Source organism: Protomyctophum parallelum (genome assembly GCF_964188405.1).
Source record: "Protomyctophum parallelum genome assembly, chromosome: 13".
NCBI classification, from domain to species: domain Eukaryota; kingdom Metazoa; phylum Chordata; class Actinopteri; order Myctophiformes; family Myctophidae; genus Protomyctophum; species Protomyctophum parallelum.
The window spans coordinates 9678944-9703210 of record NC_139708.1 but is presented as its reverse complement, the minus strand read 5'-3'; the positions used below and the strand labels follow the sequence as shown (position 1 = coordinate 9703210).

The following is a 24267-nucleotide window of genomic DNA, read 5'->3' as shown; positions in this document are numbered from 1 at the left end:
AGCATTTGCATCTTAAATAATTGTACCTAAAAGCACAAAATATTCTCATTTGCATTCATTACTGTAGTTGCTGTCCCTTAATGTTATGCTGGGTTAGCCTTGTTATCCCCTCCCCGCCAATTTCTCAATGTTTTTTTTAATGCTGTATATATATTATACACACACACAGTAGGATTTAAAAATGCACTGCACTTGACTGCCACGTTCAGTTGGTAATAACCTTCTTTATTACCATTTACACTTATTTGTCATCAGAGGCACCTCTTCAAAAAAAAATCACATATTGTTTTGGTATTACCTCTTTATCAGTGTTAATTCAATACAAAGAAAATCACTTGGTGCTCCAGTGTGCACATTAATGTCCTTAATGACGGAACTAACAAATTGCTGTATGTTAAAACATAAACAAGGGGCAAAACAAATACTGGAATTAAAGAAAATAAAAAAGCTCAATACAGCCACTGTCAACACAATCTATATAGATTATAAAATTGACTGGTAAACCCCATTAAAGACTAGATGGTTTGTCTTCATGAACCTACTCATGTCTACTATGGCATGAGGTCAAAGAAGCACTCATCACCATCATAGTAATTTAAGAGTAATCAATCAATTTTATTTGTTCAGACTCAGGGTCCAAAAAACAACATAACACTACATACATATTCTTTCATATAATCTAGAATAAGGAGGATAATGACGAGGATTAAAAATATCATTATCATTTTCATCATAAGAATCCTCCTCCTCCTCCTCCTCCTCCTCCTCCTCCTCATCATCATCATCATCTTCATGTTTAACCAAGCCGTCCAGTGTTACATTGCACTCCTCTGGTAGAATCTTCAGATGGGAAGTACCACCGGTGTTGATGTATGGAAAGAGTTTGTCAGTGAAAGTGTGAGTGAAGGTGTGGATGTGTGTGTCAGTATCAGGATCAGAGAATGACAGCTTTCCTTCATCCCAGTCCAGCTCGACTCTGATTATCTGGGGGTTCTGCTCCAATGAGAGCTCAGTGGCTGATTCTGAGAATTCTGCCCTGTATTTTCCTTCATTTAAACGAAAAGACCAGCATTGACCCACTCCGCTTCCCTTCCGTCTGTGCGACTTCGACAACACTCCTACTACCCAGTCTGTACTGTCTCCTACCTTGACATCCCAGCTGTAACTCCCTGAGTTGAAGCCCTCAGAACCCAGGACATGGCACCAGCGGTTAAACCTCTCTGGGTTGTCAGGAAGGTGAGGAAGCAGTTCCAGCTCTCCCGTCTCTCCTTGTTTCACACTGCTCAGATCATCAGAGAGGATGAGATCTGTGTGGGCAGTGTTGGGGTCCAGACTGACAGGAGTGTAGGAGACAATGTCCTTCATCTTGTACCAGACTCTGAAGGGCAGGTTCTTCAGGTGTTTTGCCACATCTATCAGTGCTCCTGAGACCAACCGTGGGTCCTGCAGTGTGACCTGGACTCTTTCCATTGTAGTCTTGTAGTTCTGCAGGAATGAGATGCATCCACTAGTTCTCAGCTCCTCCTCTATGGATTTTATCGTGTCTGAAAGGGTCGATATGTCTCCGGTCAGACGCTTAATCTTCTCCTTCAGCATCCGACTCTTCTGCTGCCCTTCCTCCCTCAGTGCTTTGATCTTGGCCTCCTCTTCCTCTCTGAGGAACTTATGAAGCTTCTTGAAGCGTTTCTTAATCAGTTTCTCTGTGTGCTCGGTCTGGAAATGAATGTGTTCTGCTGTGTCATCATAGATTGTTTTAACTTTATTAAAGACCTTCAGTTGCTTCTTTAAAGGCGGCAGTGAGTTGTAGTAGACTTCATCCTTCATGTGTTTCAAATCAACATCTTTGATGAGTCGGAAACCATGGCTTTTGTGTTTCTTAGAAAGACGACAAATCTCACACACTAGCTGTTGACATTCATCACAAAACATTTTATGTTCCATAGTATGCAGACTGCAGAAAACTTCAGTTCTCTTACGTTTTGCAGCTCTCTTCTTTAGGAAGGCCTCACACAGGTTCTTCAGAGCCAAGTTACAGGGTGGATCCTTTGAATCAATTTTGTTACAAACTGGACATTGCTTCATTTTCTTCTCTCTCCACCATTTCTGCACACAGTCTTTACAGAAGCTGTGGCTACATGACAGGATAACAGGGTCTTTATAGATGTCATGACACACAGGACAGGAATAATCCTCTTCTGGGGGAGAAGACTTGGAAGCCATTTAGTCTCAAGAGCAAAACAGTTTGTTGCACTTCAGTCAATATCACCAGCACATCTTCAAAACCATCTTTATCCACCGTTGAACTGCAACAAAAAGGAAGGGGGGGGACATGATTTTAAATGCTGGATATTCAAATAAAAAAACAGCACTTATAATTTGGATTCTCATAAACAATGCATGTTTCATAAATGTTAGATCTGGCCTCCAACATTCAGTTGAGCAGTTTTGTGATACCAGTGAAGTGGAAGAGGTCCACCTTGGACAACACAATTATACTTGTAGGCCCATCATCAATATACATACACATGTCTCACCCCCTTCAGAACGACGAGGGCACCTGGTGCCCTAGTCCTGAGGGCAGAATTTCCCATTAGTTTCAAAATGTATTTATTTAAAGACCTTTAAAACTTCAGTGTTTAAAAAAACGGTGTTTATTGTCATGATCCGAATCGGCTTTATTATTATAAGTATTGGGGGTCCGTGGCCAAATTCATATTAATTTGGGGGTCCATGAAATTAAAATGTTTGAGAACCATTGCTCTAAAACACTAGAAAATAAGTGACCTGCCTTAGTCACTTATTCTGGGCTTGTTTTCATAGACCTGGTTGCTTGTTGAGTATGCCAATATTGGTAACAGGAAGAGAGGGCACCAAGGAGGAGTTACAGTAGCACAGCACTGCGATGTTAAGTAGGCCATGTTTTCCAAAAGGTTAAAAAAATGAAGTAAAGTATATTAATTTGTAGGGGGTAAACAAGAAGTTGAAGTGTACATTACATTTAGGTCTGATAATGATGCATGCCTTGCATGGTGCATGTTAAAAATCAAAATAATTGCATTACTTAAAGACCATAGCCCCTCTCGGAACCCTCCATAAAGCTTTTCTGAAATGTTGATGTCGCTTTATTGTAGGGTCCCTGTTCATAACTATATTTTCGTATGGGAATTTTGGAACGCGGACATAAATATGCTCACCAACATCGTATCTGCGGCGTTTGACTGCCTTTTTTAGTTTAAGTTATTCTGAATTCGTGAACTATAAGTACCTATACAAACCGCTGCGAATATCTCCTGTGGCGCGGAAGCCGTTAAGTATTTTAAATTTTTAAGCCCCAGCCCACTCCACTGAGTGAATTGACTGCTTCTTCACTTTACATTTCATCCAAACTTTTTTGGACAAACTAACCTAGTGTCCCTGAATATTGTGTCCGTTGGTCAGGAGGGATACAAGAGTGGGCACCTTAATCTAAAATTAGCCATTTTGTCCAAAATATTTAAAATATTAATAATTGAAAAATGTAAAGTTGTATTGTAAAGTGCATACATAATGTGAACATGCATGGCACATCATTATCAGACTTAAAACGATCCTTAACTTCTTGTTTATGTCCAAAATGATTCGGTATACAGGTTTTGTAGCAATTTTGCCATTCATGGGTTGCATATATAGTCCCATACCATAGTGTCGTGTAGTCCTACACCGGCCATGCTGATGACCAACACAGGTGTTTCAATTTGTCTGAACAGTTTGTCCACATGGCTACATTGGCCAGTGTACTAGGCCTACATTTATTCAAGCATGGTCTAATCAGTATACTTTGGATTATGAATTGTGTGTGCATATATATATATATATATATATATATATATATATATACACACACACACACACACACACACACACAATTCTACATCGTGGTGCCCACTCTTCCCGTTACCCCCCAGGAGAAGCAAGCAGGGAACTTTTATAGTTGTTTAGATATGGACTTCTAGTAGCCCTGAAACATGACTGTCATTATTATCAAGTACGAGCGTCATGTGAACCTATAGGACTATAGTATCGTGTAAATAACAAAAGTTGTTATCTGCCGACTTACCTTGAAGTTACACAAACACTTTGTTCCAAGATAGGATTAGGAAATGAGCCAGCAGTCTTCTACTTTGTTGCACTTCAGTCATCAAATCCTTGGTTGAACGGCATATATTAAATAAATAATCGTTCATATGCAAATGATGCAATTAATGGTAGAGACATAATACAAACATACAGCAAAACCTCAAACCGCAGAAAGGAAATAAACATACCTCGCTTATCTGAATTACAACGGAGAGCGAGGCCACTTCACTTGTTCACACAAGCCTTTACAAATCAGGAAATGGAGAAATGCAATATTCTCTTTCTATTCGTTCTATTTCAAATTTAAGCATAAATAAATAGCGTTTAACGGAGTCGCAGCCAGCCAGCCACTGACTGAGCTATCTGTCGTTCAGTTCAGTTCAGACAGAGTTCAAACAGTGTTGTTCGTTCTTTTTAAGCATGGCCAGAGGGTCATAGGTTGTGTTGTCATGTCAAGTGCCAAGTGCAACCACTGCTTTTAGCATACTGCCATCTACTGTACCGGAGTATAAATTATAGATTATTTACTTTACTTCATTAAACACAATTATGAAAACTTCATTCATACTAGAAGCTGAATGACAATAATAGATAATAACAAAACATATTATTACATTTAATAATTGTTAAAGATGGAAGAGAAAAATATATTATGTGAAATAAATCTTATCTCCAAATATTCCACTGATGCTTTGTGGCCTGTAGCTTAAGTGATCCTGTAGGTCTAGTAAAGTACGTTTTGAATTTCTTTTAGGGGAAAAATAAAAATAATATGCTCAGGAATGAAAATGACAAGTGTCTTGAAACAACTTTATTATTATTATATGATTATTTGGCATTATATTAAGAATGACTAAATTGAACTAAATTATTCCAGTTATCACGTTCAAGCTAAATATGAATAAATAAAAAAGACAACTTGCAGTTAGTGTAAGTTAAAATTGTTACTTAGGTTTAACTTTAATATTCTTGCCACTGTACGCTCTCTGTATAAGATCCTATTTGACTGTCAGGTTTTAGAGAGAGAGCCCGACGACCTTACAGGCGTATGCAAAGACCTCAATTTATGTAACTTTTATGTAGACATATACCGGTAGCATTTTATGTAGACATAGCACTATAAAGTATATATATGCAGTTTCATTATATAGATATTCCACCGTTACGTTCTTAGCTTACGTATGATTCATAACTACTTTTTTATGTATGTGATGTATTGCCATGCTTTGTGTTCTGGCTTAATGTAAATGCCTAAAATGCCTAAATTGTAGAAAGAGAGTTTAAGCAGCTATATGATTTTGCATCTTGAGCTGGCAGATAAAATAATGTAAAAAATGGCATCATGGTTACATTACATTTAGGTCCTTCATTTCATGACATGATATAGACAGCACAAAAAACATTCAAACTTTGAGGGAACTTTTTTTCCAAACTTTAAACTTCATCACAACATTATTTATTAACATTATTATTCATTATCTGAATATGACGAACTATCTTTTTTCTTTTTTGAAAAGGAATAGCATATCCATTTCCTGTTCCAGGTCAGTTTTACACATCTATCATGGTGTAATAAAAAGATAAAGAAACCGTTGGTGCTTGATGCAGTGTGCAATTTTTAATTTCCTTAAATGTATGACAGACCAACTGTACAACCAGCTGTATGTTACTGCAAGATCAAGAATTGCTTCCACAACAAAACAAATTAGACATAACAGTATATTAAAACAAAAAATGCAATTCAATTCAATCTTTGTCCTCAAGACCTCAACCACAAGTTATTCTTTAGACTAGTAGGTAGTCTCTTCATCATCACAGGGATTCATTTGGGGCCCTAGGCCTAGAAGATGATGGCAATTGACACTTTTGCATTTAACCACAAATTCTGTGTTTTCTTGTCTGCAACATTACATCCATTAAGAACTTTTATTAAACACTTTCAACTTTCAAGCAAGCATTTTCACTACTTTTGAAATTGGATTTAGAGTTAAGTGGTTAGTTGGTTACTTATGTTTTTGCCACACTCAGTTTTTTGTGTGACGTCTATAAACAGCATCATCATCATGTCTAAATACATTGTCCCAGAGTCACACTGACCTTCTCTGGTAACATCTTCAGAGGGTGGGTGTGACTAGTGTTAATGTATGGAATGAGTGCGTCAGTGAAAGTGTGTGTGAAGGTGTGTATGTGTGTCAGTATCAGGATCAGAGAATGACAGCTTTCCTTCATTCCAGTCCAGCTGGACTCTGCTTCTATGGGGTTTCTGCTCCAATGAGAGATCAGTGGCTGATTCTGAGAATTCTGCTGTGTATTTACCTTCATTTAACTCTATACTCCAGCATTGACCGCCTCCGTCTCCCTTCCTCTGGTACGCCTCTGCCAACACTCCTACTGACCAATCTGTACTGTCTCCCACCTCAACATCCCAGCTGTGAGTCCCTGAGTTGAAGCCTTCAGAACCCAGGACATGGGAGCCATAGTTATCAAACCTCTCTGGGTTGTCAGGAAGCCGCTGACTCCAAATTTCCAAATGTCACACTGGTCAGATCATCAGACAGGGTGTATTCCGAATGGGCAGTGTTGGGGTCCAGAATGACAGGAGTGTAGGAGACAATGTCCTTCATTTTGTTCCAGACCCTGAAGGTCAGGTTGTCCAGATGTTTTGCCACATCTATCAGTGCTCCCGAGACCGGCTGTCGGTCCTTCGGTGTCGACTGAACTCTTTCCATTGTGGTCTTGTAGTTCTGCAGGAATGAGATGGGTTCAGCTCTCAGATCCTCCTCTATGGTGCGGATTGTGTCCGAGAGGGTTGATATGTCTCTGTTCAGACCCTCAATCTTCTCCTTCATCATCTGACTCTTCTGCTGCTCTTCCTCCCTCAGTAATTTGATGCTGGCCTTCTCTTCCTCCTGTAGAAACGTTTGAAGCTTTTTAAACAGTTTCTTCATCTGCATTTCTGTATGTCGGATCTGGACCTTTATGTGTCCTGCCATCTGATTATAGTTTGTATTAAGTTTATTGAAGACCTCCAGTTTCTCCTGTAAAGGCTTCAGTGATCCCTGGACTTCCTCCTTTTGGTCCAGTGCAGCTTCATCAACGGGTTGGAAGTTGGATAAATTATCAGTAAAACGTTTTTCAGAAAGAAGACACTCGATACAAAATAGCTGTTTACTTTCACGACAGAACACTTTGGGTTTCTCAGCACATTGGTGACTGCGGGGATTGTCAGACCCTGTTGAAGTTCTCTGACGTTTTGCAGGTCTCTCATGTCTCTTCTGTATGAAGGCCTCACACAGGTTCTTCAGAGCCAGGTTACAGGGTGGATCATCTGTTGAATTTATTTTCTCACAAACGGCACATTCCTGTGTTTCCTTCTCTCTCCACCAGTCCTGCAGACAGGCGCTACAAAAGCTGTGGCTACATGACAGGATAACAGGATCTTTAAAGATGTCATGACACACAGGACAGCAATAATCCTCTTCTGAGCGAGAGGACTTGGAAGCCATTGTGAAGTTACAAACAGTTGATATCACGTTCACGTCCACAGATCCACTGTTGCACTGAAATACATAAAAAATAAGTGTTCTCTTCATATCATAATGGTACAGAAACAATTCTGAATATACATTATTATTACAGTTTAGAAAAATGTAAAGCTCTATTCTGATAGTAATCATTGATATGTGTGTTTGTTCAGTAACAGCCTCTCCAGCTCTTTAATAAACAGAATATATTTTCATGCCAATTTCAGCAAGACCCATGTATTAGCTATAGCTATAGTGTACCAATTCCATTTTTGTCTCGTCGTTTTAGTGTCATCATTAGCCTATCCAAGTGTTTATCGTATGCACTCCATACAGCTCACTTGTGCAAAACATGTGTGCAAAAAATGAAGAACATCAGGTGGTAAAGGTCCTATAATGATTATTTTAGAATTTTCCTGAAACTGACTCCAAAGATGGACCAGTGCAAAGAATGTATTAATTATGGCCTTAACAGGGATCACACAAGGTTTTCCACTTGCTTTTGGAAACACTGGAGGCAATGTTTGTTTTAATTGATCTGGGGCCTGTGTCATATGGAGTGAAAATAGTCTGGTACTTATCTCTGCATGTGCATAGCTCAGCATTTTCTAGCCCTTTAAGTCAGAACCCAATGCTACTGAAGTTTCTGACATTAGCCCGGTTCGGCACGAATCGATTGGGCTGACCCAGGGGGTCCCGAGAGGGGCTAAGCATTTTCGTAAACAAGGGTGATACAGGTGTTCCAACTCGAACGCTTGGAAAAGTTGCTCATAAGCTCACAGCTCAAAAACACTTGTTTTGTTTAGTTTTTAAACAAAGCTTGACAGCGTGCAATATTGGTGAATTTATCGTCGCTTAAATAGTGAATGGGGCTTTTAGAAATAGATTACACATACCTCGCTATCTGCATACAATGGAAATGGAACGAGTCCGAATGCGAGTCCACTTCACAAAACAAATCTTTATCAAGCAGCAAATGCAATATAGCCTTTCCAAACGTTTCAACAAAAAATAAAGCTTAGCTTCACGTGCTTTGCCTTTAACGGAGTTGAGAAAATACCACTGCAGCTCTGGTGATGACTGATGCACAGATGCACCAAAATAAAATGTTGGTGAGCTAGTCTAAAGAGCTAATTTAAGACTTCCGGTGGACGATCTCTTCAAAATAAGAGTACCCTCTAGAGTATTGAAAAAAGGTTTAATTTGCACATTAAAACTACAAATTAAGCATTTAAATTATGCTATAAGACATAAGTTTTATTGCGGGTTGTTGAATGTTTAGCAAGTTCAGCAACCATTGCTTTTATTCTTTACCATACCGCCGCCTACTGTACCGGAGTATGAGTATAGTACTCCAGCCAGCACATATTTTCTACTCTGTTTTGGGTAGTGTTTATGTTTATCTACAATGCAGGTTAGTAATAATAATAATAATAATAATAATAATAATAAACACATAGTAGGTCTATAACATTTTTTATTTTGTTGGCTGTTTATATCTGAATTCTGGAAACTTTTCTCATTATTGAATGTTGGAATTCATGACTGTCAATATTGAGTAATGTACTTACACCACTAGTGTCTAGTGATTCAGATTCAGTGATTCAAATTGGGGAGACCTACTAACGTATAACAAACTGGGCTGGGGGTCCTTTGAAACTAAAGCCCAAACCACAGCAAAGGTTCAGGTCGGGACAAAACGTTTTTTTTTTAAGGTCAACCACACCAATGAAACTCCAATTGCAACCCAATGAGTTGCATTGGTGTGGTTTACCTTAAAACAGTTTTGTCCCAAGGAGTCCCTATATCGGTGTTGTTTGGGCTTAAGACAAAATCCTGTATTTTCCTAACAAGTAGGCCTACTGTAAATCCATACATGAGTTGGACAAATGTTGTGAAATGAAAGGTAAGACAACATGCTTCACTGGACAACATCACATTCCCTTTATTGGGCAATAGCTTTTGCAACACATACTTTCATTTGAGTCCCCAAAGAACAGGGGAATAATAAATACACTCAGTGCACGCAGCACAAACACAAATTCACATCATAGTGTCTCAATTAGACTTTAGTATAATAAACATATAGAAATTATGGTCAGGGACTTAAATATATCTTTAGCTTTTCCCCCCCTTTCTTTTTCATTTAGCTAACTGCAGCTGGGAAAGTGTAGAAATGCAAACAAACAATAAAACAGTAAAAAGTAGGATTACCTATCAAAGATGTCCTATATGTTTTGTTTTGTGAAGTCTACATTATAAACACAGAATCCTACATCCAAGAATGACATATGGACAAAATGTTGACATTTAAAATTAAGACATCCTTTGGACAACATCACATTCCCTTTATTGGGTAATATTACATTCACTAGCTTTTGCAACATAATAATCATTACCACGGTCAGGTGGAAACCTTGTATGTCCAAAACCGTAATATTTCAGGAAATTGAAAAAAAGAACCAGTGTTCCCATGCATTCAGTGCCACGTTGCTGCTGATTTAGCTACATTTGCACATTCATTTACGAAACAAACAACAAAATGTAGATACAAGGTTTTTGCCCGACAGTGATATTTTCATTGCAGACCCCAGAGAACAGGGGAATAATTAAAACACTCACAGTGTACTACATTCTACAAATTCACATATTTGCCAACAGTACTAAATTTGACAATACTTTTCCACACCAGCCAGCCATATTGACATAAATATCTGTTTAATGTTACTTCCTTCACAGGTGTTACTATAATGGTAATAATGAACCACCATATGCACTTAGTTGACAAGGGTCAATTAAATAATTCGTATCAATAGCACAGACCTATTATATTATTGAGAACTTAAGCCTAAAACATTCACTTTGATGACATGCTATCATTATGTGGTTATAGTGTGTTATCGTGAGTAAACGCACGTGAGTAAACGCACATGTCTTCGATTTGGTGAATTTAAACCTGACGTGACAATAAAGTTGATTCTGAGTCTGGTTCTTATTCTTATTGTACAGGTAGGTAAATGTAGTTATTTTTTGCATTTACTCTGAAAACGTGCATTTCCCGTTTGTTCGTTGCGTCACCCACGCCTCCACATATGGTCATGCCTCGTGACATCATCAGGGATGGAGATCCCTGATGTCATCAATATTAAGCCCATATGGGAATGCCATATATGGAGATATGTCATAAATATTGGCCAGCAACTCTACATCTGACCTCAAACCCTTAGATCTCCATATATGGAGCTGACCTGTTCTGACATTCCATATGTTGATCCTTCTCCATCCGTCCTTCCTATTCGATGTCTCCCTTTTGACTGATACCTGTCCATTTTTTATGCTTGATGTATTCTGTTTTAACTTTTATCTTTTGTTGTGAAGCACTTTGGTCAACTCTGGTTGTGTATAATGTGCTGTATAAATAAAGGTTGATTTGATTCAAACTCTAGATGGGCCCGCCCCAAAGTTATTAGTGCCCGGCAGCCGGCAGCCGGCGAATACTAGAGTTCTCAACAGGCCCGAAAATTAAGGCCCGACCATACCTGGGCCCTCATCAAACCCTGTACACTCAAGACACTGCCCCCGCTGCCACCCTTAGATTTCCATTATGGAGCTGACCTGTTCTGACATTCCATATGTTGATCTGACCTCATCAAACCCTGTACTCATATATGGCTAGTACAGAATTCATTCCATATGTTGATCTGACCCCATGCCAAAAGGCCAGCGCTCGGCCAGCAGTCTGCCGTCACCCAGGCGGATGTGTGCACGCGACATAGCCCTTTAGGGCTAGGTTGCTTCTCGCCCTCATATCAGGGCGTCTTACTGGTAGGTTGCTAAAATTATGTTGTCTCATAATCCTAATCATGTCAATGGGGCTGCTGTGAAAAAAGGCCTCATTAGCTCTACTGTACGCTCTTCTTCAAATCTTGAAGCTTGAGGCAAAAGCATAGCCTTCACTTTGATTCGGTGCCACATTATTTACACTGACTTTAATCATGTGTAAAATCCACTGGCACACATATAGACAATACATAATAATATACATTTCCAAAACACTGGAAAAGGTAGACTTTGTACACGTTAACATTGAGATGTTTCTTTTAAGACTTGTTGATATACATTCAGTCCGTATTAATTCAGGGGGACAGTCATACAGTACTGTGTACTTTACTGTTTCTCCATGTCATTTTCCATTTGTACACTCTCAGAGTTAAATTAAACACTGAGTATACAGTGTAAATTGGGCGTCCCAGAGATAATTGTTATCAAATGGGGGTCCCTAATAATCTCATGTATATAAAATGTTGGGTCCTTGAATTTAAAAAGGTTGAGAACCACATGCTGTACTTGATTTATTTTACAGTCCAAACTGTTTTCTGAAAATCTGCCCTTATTACTATAATGCCACACACAGACATAAAACAAAATGTGTTGGGTATCCACCTCAATCATATTGCACCAGGGGCTGTGTCAACAGAAAATGTTTTATGTGAGGAGGAGCGCTTTGGATGTTGCAGAAAGCTCATATCGCCATATTCTAACCTTTTATGGGTTTGTTTCTTCCATACTACCGCGTAATATGATTGTATGCTTGGTGTTGGGAAGAGGAGTGCTCAAGAGAATCTTTATGGCTGATTGGCACTGGCAGCTCAAAAAAAGGCAGTCTTGTGAACACAAGCCCCAAAGAGTTCCTTAGAAGTAGTTAGTTCATTAGAAAGGGAGTAACGTGTACAAATGTTTCACGCAACAAAAATAATCAATTTTTGTTGCGTGGAGGATCTGGAAAAGGATCTGGAAAAAAAAGGTTGAACTGTCAGGTGCAGGACTGACACACAGGACTGACACCCAGAAGGTGACATTAATAACATTTTCATATAGGTGAAAATAATATATCCACAGAGCTTTAAAAAAGTTGTGGAATAAAAATGTCGCTTTTCCCAAAATAAATTATTTAAATTGTGAACTAATTTTAATAGCTTTGTCAGATCCCAAAATATAGTTTTTGTCTGTGAGCTGACAGCCGTCCTCATCCACGTTGTTTCTGTCTCCGTTGAAGAAGGTACTTTTTTCCCTTGACAGGTGCTTGGAGGCAGCTGATGCTTTACAGTCGTGCAAACTGTAGGAGTGCTACCTGATAGGCACAACTCAGGAAAATCAGGAACCTTGTGCAACAGATGCGTTGCGATGAGGAGTGGGGTGCAACATCTCCAGTAGTGACTGACAGAATATTGTCTAAAACACCTTTAACGTTGTTGCCTCTAGGGTGCACACAGTCAAATCCTAAGGCACCGCGTCCACTGAGGCTTTATTTCCCGGATGAAAACTGCACAGCATTTTCCTAGGAGTGGGAGCACAAGGTATGCCCAGTGCCACGCCAAGCTACTGGAGTTTCCAAAAACTTGGTGCTCCCATTATAAACAATTAAAAACATGCACTGAGAGAGAGGACAAAAACATATTTTACAGTGCAGGACTGAGACTGCAGTGTAAAGGCAGGTAAATACTCTAGCCGAATGGCCAAAATGTGTTGGGTAGGCAATATCTGCAAGACAACGTCATTCGGATCTTCTGTGGGGCCTGTCATATTTCGAACATATTTCAGTTTGGCCAGTCCAGGCAAAGTGAGAAAAACGTTGGACTTCGGTTGGACAATTTTGAAGGACTGTCTGTACGTATGCTCCTGAAGGCTTCTCACTGATAGACCCTCAGATGTGATTCCCGGCACTCTTCTCGGAGCTCTGGAAGGAGCCGATGTCCCATCGGAAGGAGCGCAGGGAGCGGAACGTGCTCCCCTTGAAGCTGGCGCGTCGTTTGGTGATGCGGTAGATCCTCCGCAGGACGGCTCGCCGCAGCAGGATATACACCCACGGGTCCAGGATCTGGTTCCACGACGCCAGCCTCACGCCCATAATCATCAGCGTCCGGTACGGGTCCCTGTCTGCGCCCAACGAGCCGCTGTAGGACCTCGTCACCGACATCAGACCGAAGATCTAAATGTCCAGAATTCAAAATGTACTTGAGTAAGAGTACAAAAGTATTGGCATCAAAATATACTTAAAGTATACCAAAAGTAAAAGTACATTAATTATGCATTATGCAGAATGTCCCACGTTTTCTAATGTCTAAGATGTATAGAAAAACTTTTGAAAATAGCTCTAAATAGATCTACAAGCTCACAATGCATTGCAAGTGAGTAACTTGTTTCTAAATTTTCTAAAGTTTTAAAATAATTGTAGTTGGGTGACAAGTGCAATATTAGCTTCTAGTGTGTATATAGTGGAGTAGAAGTATAAAGCACGGAAAAAATGGACATACCCAAGTAAAGTAAAACTACCTCAAATGTACTTTGCACCATGCACATGAGGTTTGTCAGTGCTACTTGTCAACCAGTAGGTGTCCTACCAGACCTCTGGGTCTTAATGTTTCAATAGAAGAGTAGGGAGACTACCTCCAAGCACTGCATATGCACTAGTTATAATAGATGTATAGTGCATGTGCATCTATATCATACAGATTGGCTAAAATAGCCCCAAAACACACTCGCCCCGGGTCAAATCCGGTCGCCACCAGGTATTCCTAAATGTAACTTCAGTAAAACTATGCCTGAAACTAACCTTATTCCTAAACGTAACCTCAGTATACCTATATGCCTGGCCCTAAACCTAACCTAACCTTATTCCTAACCTTAACCTCAATAAAACAAATACAAGAATACTAGAACCGCTGTGGGCTACCAGTCCATGAAAAAATGGGGGAGAGTGTGTTGGGGCGGTTACCATTTTAATAATTAAAATAAGTTTTAGATTGCAGTTTTAAAATGACATAGCATTTTAAAATGGCTCTAGGCTGTAAAGTGAGAGTTACCGTGATATGAAAAGAACCTATCCTGTTCAGACAAAATAGTAAATGTTGTCAACATCTTGCAGTGACACAAAGCAGGGACCTGTCCCTTCTTATTGCAGTCGTTGTTTTGAATGTACATTTTTGCCAGATTGTCATGACGTGTTTATGGCCTGTGAGTTCAGAAACTATATTTAAGTCTCCAGTGTGCCATAAAAGTTATGTATTTTTCTTTCAGAAAACATACTATTAGTACTAAAAGCTGTGCCTGTCATGGTGAAATTTCTCCACTGAACTTCAGTAACAGAAGCTCAAATATGCTAATGTTGTAATGCTGTGCTAATGGCCTGGGGACTTCTCTCCGAGTGATTAAGTCTAATTCATTCCATCTGACAGAAGGAACCACACATTTTGTGTATTGTATTGATTTTGTGTATTTCAATTAAAATTTATGAAAATACTAAAATTACTTTCCTTTTGTTCCCAGGTACAGGTTTACACACAGTATCCATAGATAGACAAATATTTCTAAAACTTTTAATTTGGATTACGTTAACTTTTTACATTTTTACAGGGTTTCTTTATATGATGTGATGGAACTATTCATACTTTCTTCTCTTACGCCTTCTAATACATGATTTAGATTTGCTTGCGCAAATAGTCAATCAACAAGCTTACAACACACTGCACTTCTTCTGCACATTGTGAGCTTGTATGAGTGACACCAGTGCGCAGTGTTATACTTAGTGCCCAAACTGCCCATGGTCACTACATATAAATCAGCCTTAACTACTTATGGACCCGAGTTGGCTCTGTACTTCTGCTCGTGTCTGTCTTGCTATTTGTTAAAATAGCAGATTTCTGGCAAAGTTCCCCACAGAATAGCGGTTGGGAAAGTCAAAGTACAGTATATGAGAATAATTATGCCCTTGGGCAAATTCCCATGCCCGTAACTCACCAGCAGGGGGCTCCAGCAGATGCAGGAAGTGACCATGATCCCTACTAGCTGGGCCACCATCTCTATGTCGTGAGATTTGGCCGTATGCCGGTGGGAACTGCTCTTCTTACGCAGCCTGGCTCTCACCAGTGTGATCCCACTGATGGTGTTACACACAAGGGCCACGGCTACTGAGGTCAGGCCCAGTCCAGAGAACAGCAGCACAAACGCCAAGTCCGTCCCCTGAATGGTGTCCCCCAGCACCCTGATGAAGCACCAGGTCCATGGGTACTGGTACGTGTAGGCCCCCAGACTGAAAAACGGCAACAGGGCCACACATAATGCCAGCAACCAGATGAGGGCGAGGGCCATCTTAGTCCGTGCCGTGGTCACCAGCTGAGCGTGGAGCAGGGGCCTGGTGACACCCAGACATCGCTCAGCTGCCATGGCGCAGCCCAGGAAGAGCGGGCACAGGCCGAAAAACACCATGCTGCCTCCCAGGAAGAGGCAAGAGGCATCAGGCTCGTCCGGAGAGCTAGAAGCGGGGGCGCCGGCCACTGCGGGCTCACTCCTCGTCGAGTACAGCCGCAGAACCAGGGCTCCGGGGATGATGTGTCCGGCGAGGTCGGTGGCCACCAGGCAGCTGGCAAAAAGCAGGAAGGTGGCTTTGGAACGCCGCCGGTAGCGGTTGTAAGCCTTGGCCAGAATGATGAGGGCCACCACATTGGACAGGATGCCCAGGGTCATGGAGAGGCCCGCCGCGGTGGGGTTGCCACCGGACTTGCGGCCGGTGACGTTGTGTGTCCGCACTATGGCCTCTATCTCGGCCTCCTCCCCTCCGCTGGTTTGGTTCATGATGGCCGTGGGGCCGATGAAGCCCGAGGTGTTGTAGTGCTGCATGGCCAACATCACCGCTGCTGCTGCTGCTGCTGGCCACCAAGCATCATGGGGGTCCTTGGGGTGAGGGGGCGCTGGAAAGACACCACAGATTGAATGTTGCATACAGCTATTTGAACTCTACCAATAATAATAAACACAGGGTTTGAGAACACAAAACGTGCCCTACATTCAACCTGACATACAGCACCGGCCAAAGAAAAAGACCAGAGGCCCAGGCCGTAGCGTAACGGTCTGGGCACCGGACTGGTGATCCAGTCGCGGTGTGCCGCGGGTTCGACTCCCGGACCCGACACGGCCTTTACCGCATGTCATCCCCCCATCTCTCTCCCGTTTCCTGTCAGCCTACTTTCTATCCCTTAAAAAATCAATAAAGGCGTAAGCCGCAAAAAAATATCTTAAAAAAAAAAAAAAAAAAAAAAAGACCAGATATCAAAAGCAGAGGCATTGATTTTCCCCTATTCCCCTCAGCAAATCAAAATCTGAATAATCATATTAGGTTAGCTTCATCTGCTCTGGTGAAAGCCTATATCTTTATCCTAATGCATAATTTATTATGCTGTTGGATGTCACTCGCAGAGAAAAGACGATCTATGAGCTTGTAGATCGGCTATTTTCGGGGGAGTGGTGGAAGAAGTACTTCCATTTGTCGGCTATTTATTGCTGAAGTTATGCCTATTTTAGAGTCAGTGGTGGACGAAGTACTGAACCCCAGTACTAGTATACAAGTATACTCCTGGTCAAATACTTAAAATACAACTATAGAAGTGAAAGTTGCGCAGTCAAAATTTTACCCGACTTAACGTATTAGACTAGAGTGATTGCTTATAAAATCACTTACCGTATGTATTCAAAAGTACAAGTAGCTACAAGTGAACTGTATAATGTCAATACATTATTGTATTGTTTTTCAATGCATACAGAACCTTGTAACTGTACAATGAATGCACCGTCTTGCTTGCAGAACCACCACAAAGCCTAGAAACACCTAGAAAAACTTCAGCATAGGACTGCAATTGAATCAACAAAATGTAGTAATGTATACTATACTGTATATACTGTAATTTGAACATTGTTTGTTTGAAATTTCTTTATTTAGGAATACCCCATTGAGATACAGTATCTCGTTTTCGAGAGGGTCCTAACTACAATCAATACACAAAAAAAGGAGAAAAACAAACATTAACGGGAGCTCTAACTCTGAGCAGAATAAAAAGGTGCACATTAGCCAACATTTGGAGTCCAAAGCCCTGGCCCGATAGCAAGAAATGTCATTCCAATTTTAGTATGCTAATTTAGTTTAGTTTACCCATAATTCATTATAGTTATAGCCTATATTGTTACTTGGCAGCCTTCCTTGTAAAGCAGTGGAGTTAAATGTACAATATTTGTCTTTGAAATGTAGTGGAGTCTTGCCAAAATAAATAAGTAAAAATAAAAAGGCTATACTCAAGCTAAGCACAGGTTCTCAAAAATATCTTCTCAAGTACAGTACGAAAGTAAATGTAATTTGTTACTGTCCACCACTGTTTAGTGTAGAGTGAATACAGGAGGGAGCCAAGTGAACCCTACAGTCAATAAGTATATAGGTTAAGTTAAGCTATATCATTGTGACAGCTGCGACAGTCTTTGAGTCTGACTCAGCACCCTTGAGGTACAAGGAGCCTCATAGTTTTCCCTTCATGCAAGGAAGTTGTATAATAACAAGTCCTGACAGCTCCTGTTGACACTGAAACCTGCTGCAAAGGTATTCCATTATCAACTCCATAATCTATAACCAACCACTGGTTCTCAAATGGTTTAATTAAGGACCCCCATATTATTTGGACGCAGACAGATCCCCGTCTGCAAATATAGTTTGTGCCATGGAGGTTTGTGTTGTTAATAAAATGTTTCAGAAATATTCCACATTCTTCACATTTTATAGCAAGCTCTGCACAACACAGGAGTTCACACATGTTGTGACCCTTGTAGAGTATTACTGTAAGTGGTTACACTTATTTTGATGCCACTTTGAGAACCACTGACCCAATGTGTATAAGCTATTCTAGAGAAATCATGCGATTGACTGCCACTTCTGCTTTTTTATTGACCAAACTTCAACTGTGCAATACATCTCAATGATGAACACAGCATTGTACAACAAGGTATTTCATATTTGTTGGAGGAGAGAGCCAATATTCAAAATTCTGCTTACTTTCTTAAGTATTGGCATTGACAGGAACAAAAAGAATGTTGGCCGGTCCACGACAAGGCTCATAAAGGGAATGCCTTTGACTCACAGTCATCCCCCCCCCCCCCCCCCCCCCCCCAAAAAAAGAAAGTATACTAGGGACTTCTTATTTCATTGGGATTTGTTTTAGTAATTTATGAGTGATACAAGATTGTCTCATTTCTTCCAATTAAAGTGATCTGCATGGATTTCTCTCAGAAATGCACAAAGTAGCCTAATATTCTAAAATGATACAGGCAATGGTTTTGTGAAATTCAGAAACATTTTAAGGCTATATGGACCAGAGCTATACCCAACTCAACTTAATATTATACTTTATTTGTAACCAAAGGTCAAATAAGGTATTTATATAATCCTACCTACCTTGTGAAGTATGAACTCCATGGACTTTGATTCTATAATAATAATGTAATCATAGCCACAGTAGGCTGTTTAAAAATGTAATCAAATAGAAATCGAGATTGAAGCTGGTCCTCTTCAGTCTTCAGATGCATAATTCCAAACATGTTATGTGTCCTCCTCGGTCGTGCATGCTGCCAGTGCAGTGTTCGTAGGCTGCTACAACTCCGCTTACACAGTCTCTTCTGTCAGCACAAGCAGGCTGCCTTCAGGCCAGGCAGGGTTGCACAACGTGCGCGCTGCCTGCATGCCAGCTCATTTTATACCGGTCCGCGCGGTGCGTTATTACGGATGATACCGCAGCTCCAGGGCAGCAAACCCCGCCCTCGCTGCTCAGAATCCCTGATGGCACAGGAAAACCCCGCCCGTATGTTCTGATCTCAGTATTATCTCTGATCTCCTGTATTGACCGCGCGATGACGCGAGCGTCTGTGAGTGTGCACTGTGCATTGATATTTCTGCTAAAGAAAGTCGCCAATAATGATGCCACGCACATTTTAATATGGAGTAGGCATTGATGGTCTTCATTGTTTCTCTTCTGGCTTGATTGCAAACTCCAGACCTCCTGTTAACCCCCCCCCCCCCCCCCCTCCCAATGGAATAGTGTAAAATTTGATATTTTGTCCATAAAGTAATAAGTAATAGTGTACATAGCACACACACACACACACACACACACACACACACACACACACACACACACACACACACACACACACACACAAACATGCAGTGTGAGTAATATTAGGCTACTAATATATTACTATTTCCAAAACTCACTGGACTGTTACTATTTTCACAAGCCTTGTTTGGTGGTACAGTAGGCTATGTGGGCTTGAGTGTTTATTAATGGTAGACTGGGTTGGGATGGAGTTGCTTTACAGGTTGCTGATCTGGTCTAGATCTAGACTAAAGCGGATACGGAAACGATGCGCACTTGTCTGTACATATGTGATTTATCGGATGCAGACGGAAGGGCCTTAATGCCGTCCAGAACAAACTGGGTAGTGTGAGACTTTTGGGGGCAAAATATGCAATTACTGCAATTATGGGGACGAGAAAAAAGTAAAGTAATAAGTAACTAGTTACTTTTGGCAGGGAGTATAATGTAAACTGTAAAGTAATAATATTTATTTTTTGAAAGTAACTATATATATAATAGGTAATATATTACCGTTTTTGCTCTCTAGGCGTCTCGACTATACCTCTTACAATTCAATATTCATGTTAAAGAGATTGTGACATTAAAAAAAAGGTTTTGGAATTGTTCTTATTTTTTTTAGGTTTTCTAATCTCAATTGCACCCAAAAAACATGAACTTTTAACATTCAGTAGATTTTCTGTGATCTGGGGTTTTCTGGCTCAAACAGGTGCTCTGATTTGCCGGCAGTTTGTGATGTAAGATCCTGCAAATCCCATATATGTCAATGGGATTTGCCAGCAGATGTCACTGTTTTCACTGTGTTGCCTGTTTTCATTGTAGCTCAAAAGGCTTCCAAACCCCAAAGAAAACTTCAGACCACAGAAAATCCACTGAATGTTCAAAGTTCAGGTTTTTTGGGTGTAATTGAGGTCATAAAACCTAAAAGAAAAACAAAAATAAATGAAAATGAATGTCATAAAACCTTTAAAGCCGCAAAAAAATAGGTCTACTATTAAGCAATCAGCCAGCACAGATTGTACTATTCAGAAATTATTAAGCAATCAGCCAGCACAGATTGCACTATTCAGAAATTGCAGGCATGCGCTCGCTGTCATGGCGTATAAATGTGAAATTGTGCACAATTCCTGTTTTGTTTTGTTTTCCGCCAATAACCGCAAAACCTCAACAAAATCCTTCCCCTATAGACAACCCCAACTATACCAGTGAATCTTTTTATGATCTACACAGAGGTGTTCAGTTCAACCCAGCTGCACGTGTCTCCAAGAAGCTCTCCAAGGTATATCTCACAACCCTGGCCTGAGCCTGCAGCTATCACAGCTGTGACTCTAAATAGTTATAGTGTGACTGTGTTCTCTTCTGACTGTCTGACATGCCCGGAGCAGCACTCATCTGTCAGGAAGATTGAAACTCCTCCTCGTCACCGCGTGGAAGGTGCACTGGCAAAGACTAGTGGGTGTTTCAAACCGGCTTTAACCACTGTGACGATGCATGTACACTACAGTAATGAGAATACAATAATCAAATAAGATGCTCTTTATGGGTGTATAGCCTGTAGGCCTCTGATGTATGGGGGGTCTGTGGCCTCAATGCATACCAAACTGGGTGTCCTTGAAATGAGAAGGTTTGAGAAGCACTGAGCTATGCATAGTGTCAGGTTACTGTGTTCACCTGCTGCCATCAGGTATAGCACATTATGACATTCCTCTGTCTGGCCCTTGAACCATCACAGAGGCACTTTCTCTTTGACTGAAATGGAATGTGTGTGTGTGTGTGTGTGTGTGTGTGTGTGTGTGTGTGTGTGTGTGTGTGTGTGTGTGTGTGTGTGTGTGTGTATGTGTGTGTGTGTGTGTGTGTGTGTGTGTGTGTGTGTGTGTGTGTGTGTGTGTGTGTGCATGTGTGTGTGTGTGTGTGTGTGTGTGTGTGTGTACACGTGTGTGTACACATGTGTGTGTGTGTGTGTGTGTGTGTGTGTGTGTGTGTGTGTGTGTGCGTCTGTGCGTGTTTGAGTGTGTGTGTGTGTGTGTGTGTGTGTGTGTGTGTGTGTGTGCGCTTGCGAGCGTATGTGCGTGCGTGTAACTGGAGCGTTCGCCCAACCCTAGCCTCGGTACCAGGCTTTCATTTTTGTTGGTGCAAAAATTGAAAGCCTGGAGGAACGCATTGGCCGCTCTGGTCTAAAAGTGGGAGTCAACCCTTCCGGGTGGGCGTCGCTCCAAATTATGTGACGTAGCGCTGCACTAGGGGGGAGAGGAGGGGCCGGGGGTGACGGACAGATCGATGAGATCCAATCAGGGCGTGCGCAAATCTGAGCCGCGACCCGCCCCTCTAGACCAGAAACCTAACACGTTAGCTCAGGCTAGCCCAACCCTAACCCTAACCCTAGCCCATATTTGTTCTTCCACATTCTTGTATTCTTGTATTTGTTTTTACTGAGGTTAGGTTTAGGAATAAGGTTAAGTTTAGTAGGCATAGTTTTACTGAGGTAACGTTTAGGCATAAGGTTAGGTTTAGCCATGCAGGCATAGTTTTACTGAGGTAACGTTTAGGAATACCTGGTGGCGTCCGGATTTGTCACCGGATTTGACCCGGGGCGAGCGTATTTTGGGGAGTGCGTGCATGTGTGCGTGAGTGCATGCATGCGAGAGAGAGAATACAATAAAGGCATATTGTTAGTTCCTGACAGAACAACGTGACAGGCAGTGCTTGAAGTCGCGGTGTGTCTGTTTATTACAGCAGGCTGCTGTGCTGCTGCTGTCTACCTGGGATTCGGACCCAGGTTATCCCATGAGCGAATCCAAACATCAACCGCTCAGGCAAGAGGCGATCCCTACGTTGTGAGTGGAGAGTATGAGCTCCAGGCAGTACTACTTGTCAACCAGTAGGTATCCCTACTGGTTGACAAGTAGTTAAGTAGTTGACAAGTAGACTGCATTGACACCAGTCAACACCAGAAATTAGCAGAATTGGAACACTTTGAAGCTGATAAATGGGTACTCTCTCTTGGCTGAAATTCTGCAACCTACTGTACCTGAAAATGTATTTTCTGTTCATTGAAGAGATGGTGAGACCTCTGTTACCTAACAAACACAATAGCAACAATTACTATCATAAAATAGTGCATTTTAACAAAAAAAACTATTAACCAAAGTGGTTACTCTACCTTTAAGATAAAGTTAATGTAAATTATCCTGGGAGTAAAGAGATGAGACTTCCACTGTGAGGAGAAGGATAGGTCTCCAGTCTCCTATTTTCTGCGTGCGACATGCACCATCGGAGCATACTGTGACTTAGACAGCTAGAGCGACAGCACCGTGAGAACCCAGGTGGGAACAAGACAAAAAAAACACTATTTTCTTAGGCTGCCGAAAACAAACTCAGCATGACAAGGTCTTGACCAAAGCTCCTACTTCCTCAAGTACAAATAATGTTTAGTTTTTCTTTGCTTTCACGTGTGTGACTTTGATGGATTCAGGGCGGGCAGTGTAGGGCACCCAGCCAGGCACGGAAGATGTTTGAAGTTGGTGGTAAAAAAAATGCTTTATTTCCAAAACTCTGTTGGAACCTGCCAATGATTGGATGCAGTGCCATATTTCTTTTTCCACATAGACACGTAGGTCTATAATAAACCCATTTGACTTGTATTGATACTGGCTGTTTGGGATTATTGACTCTGGAGTACTCTCCCGTGAGAAGCCAGTCAGTTAACTTGTCAGACTCAAGAAAACTGGACTCTGTGTTAGCCTATTTAGCCTAGGAAAAGCTTTATCCACTATAGATACTGTTTTCATACTCTCAAGTCTCTATTTTGTTGCAATAGTTGTGTGGAAACAATGTTTTTCTTTTCTTCTTTTTTTTAACTGCATTGCATAAACAATCTCCAATCATCTGGAAATGCAAGACTGCTGTTTTCAAAGCAGCCGTTGCTCTACCCATTGACTGAAGTCTCATATTTAACATGTTATGCATAACCAAACCTTTCCTCTGTTGTGCAAATGCTGGTGTTTCTCTCTCGTAAAATCAAACACACAACAGATGGATTGTCCATTGGGCAATTAAATCCAGCCACCCAATGAAAATAAAAGTCAGCAGCAGGCCATGATGAAAACATTGCCATTTTCATCTTTTAAAACTCCTGTTTGTCTCCTTTGGCTGACTAAGTCAGACTAAATCTCACATCCATGCATTAAATAATCTGATCTACAGCCAGTGTAACCACTTTATACCAAGGCTAAGAAATTGCATTTCCAAGCCTCTGCACTGTGGCACTTGAAAATATTTTTCTCCCCATTCCGTAATTCTGTAGAAACCTTTTATTCCCTAGGACATCATTAGCATAATGCATAGCATGATGAATTATCCCTCCGACATCAATAAATTACCATGTATGTGCCTGAGGGTATTTGTTTCAGTGTATGTGCTGCATATGTTAGTGTGTTTGTTTGTCTCTGTGCATGTTTGCATGCTTGAGTATACATTGTACTAATAATACAGTTGTGCAAGAAACACAATAAAAGAGTAATAAAAAGATAAGAACATAAAGGGTTCCAACATCGGGTCCCTGATGATCGAGGCCTGACCCGAAGCCCTGATCGCCTTTTGTCTTCAGTCTAGACTTGGAGAGTCTGTCCAAAGATCTCAGGCTGTGCTCCAGACCATATAGG

At 41.0% G+C, this 24267-nt stretch overlaps 2 protein-coding genes and 1 pseudogene across 4 annotated transcripts; all 3 read right to left on the bottom strand.

Annotated features, from left to right (window-relative positions):
* Positions 1-654: 654 nt before the first annotated feature.
* Positions 655-4199, bottom strand: LOC310868463 (nuclear factor 7, brain-like; the record flags this gene model as incomplete). The annotated part of the gene is made up of 2 exons (XM_083778921.1): positions 4097-4199; positions 655-2303 (listed from the first exon to the last, which is right to left on the bottom strand). Exon 2 carries the CDS (start codon positions 2218-2220, stop codon positions 655-657), a length of 1566 nt encoding a protein of 521 aa, XP_083635047.1. The 5' UTR covers positions 2221-2303; positions 4097-4199.
* A 1790-nt stretch (positions 4200-5989) lies between these two features.
* On the bottom strand, positions 5990-7650 carry LOC310869466 (E3 ubiquitin-protein ligase TRIM35-like; annotated as a pseudogene). The gene has a single exon. The product of its transcript is annotated as an E3 ubiquitin-protein ligase TRIM35-like (transcript).
* A 4546-nt stretch (positions 7651-12196) lies between these two features.
* On the bottom strand, positions 12197-19161 carry LOC310868872 (prostaglandin E2 receptor EP1 subtype-like). Of its 2 annotated transcripts, none has more exons than XM_083779348.1 (3): positions 18906-19161; positions 15438-16387; positions 12197-13629 (listed from the first exon to the last, which is right to left on the bottom strand). In XM_083779348.1, the coding sequence occupies exons 1-3, from the start codon at positions 18928-18930 to the stop codon at positions 13345-13347; spliced, it is 1260 nt and encodes a 419-aa protein (XP_083635474.1). In that variant the 5' UTR covers positions 18931-19161; the 3' UTR covers positions 12197-13344. The 2 variants fall into 2 exon arrangements, with proteins under 2 accessions (XP_083635474.1, XP_083635475.1); XM_083779349.1 differs by having other exon boundaries at positions 18910-19161.
* Between the last annotated feature and the right edge of the window lie 5106 nt (positions 19162-24267).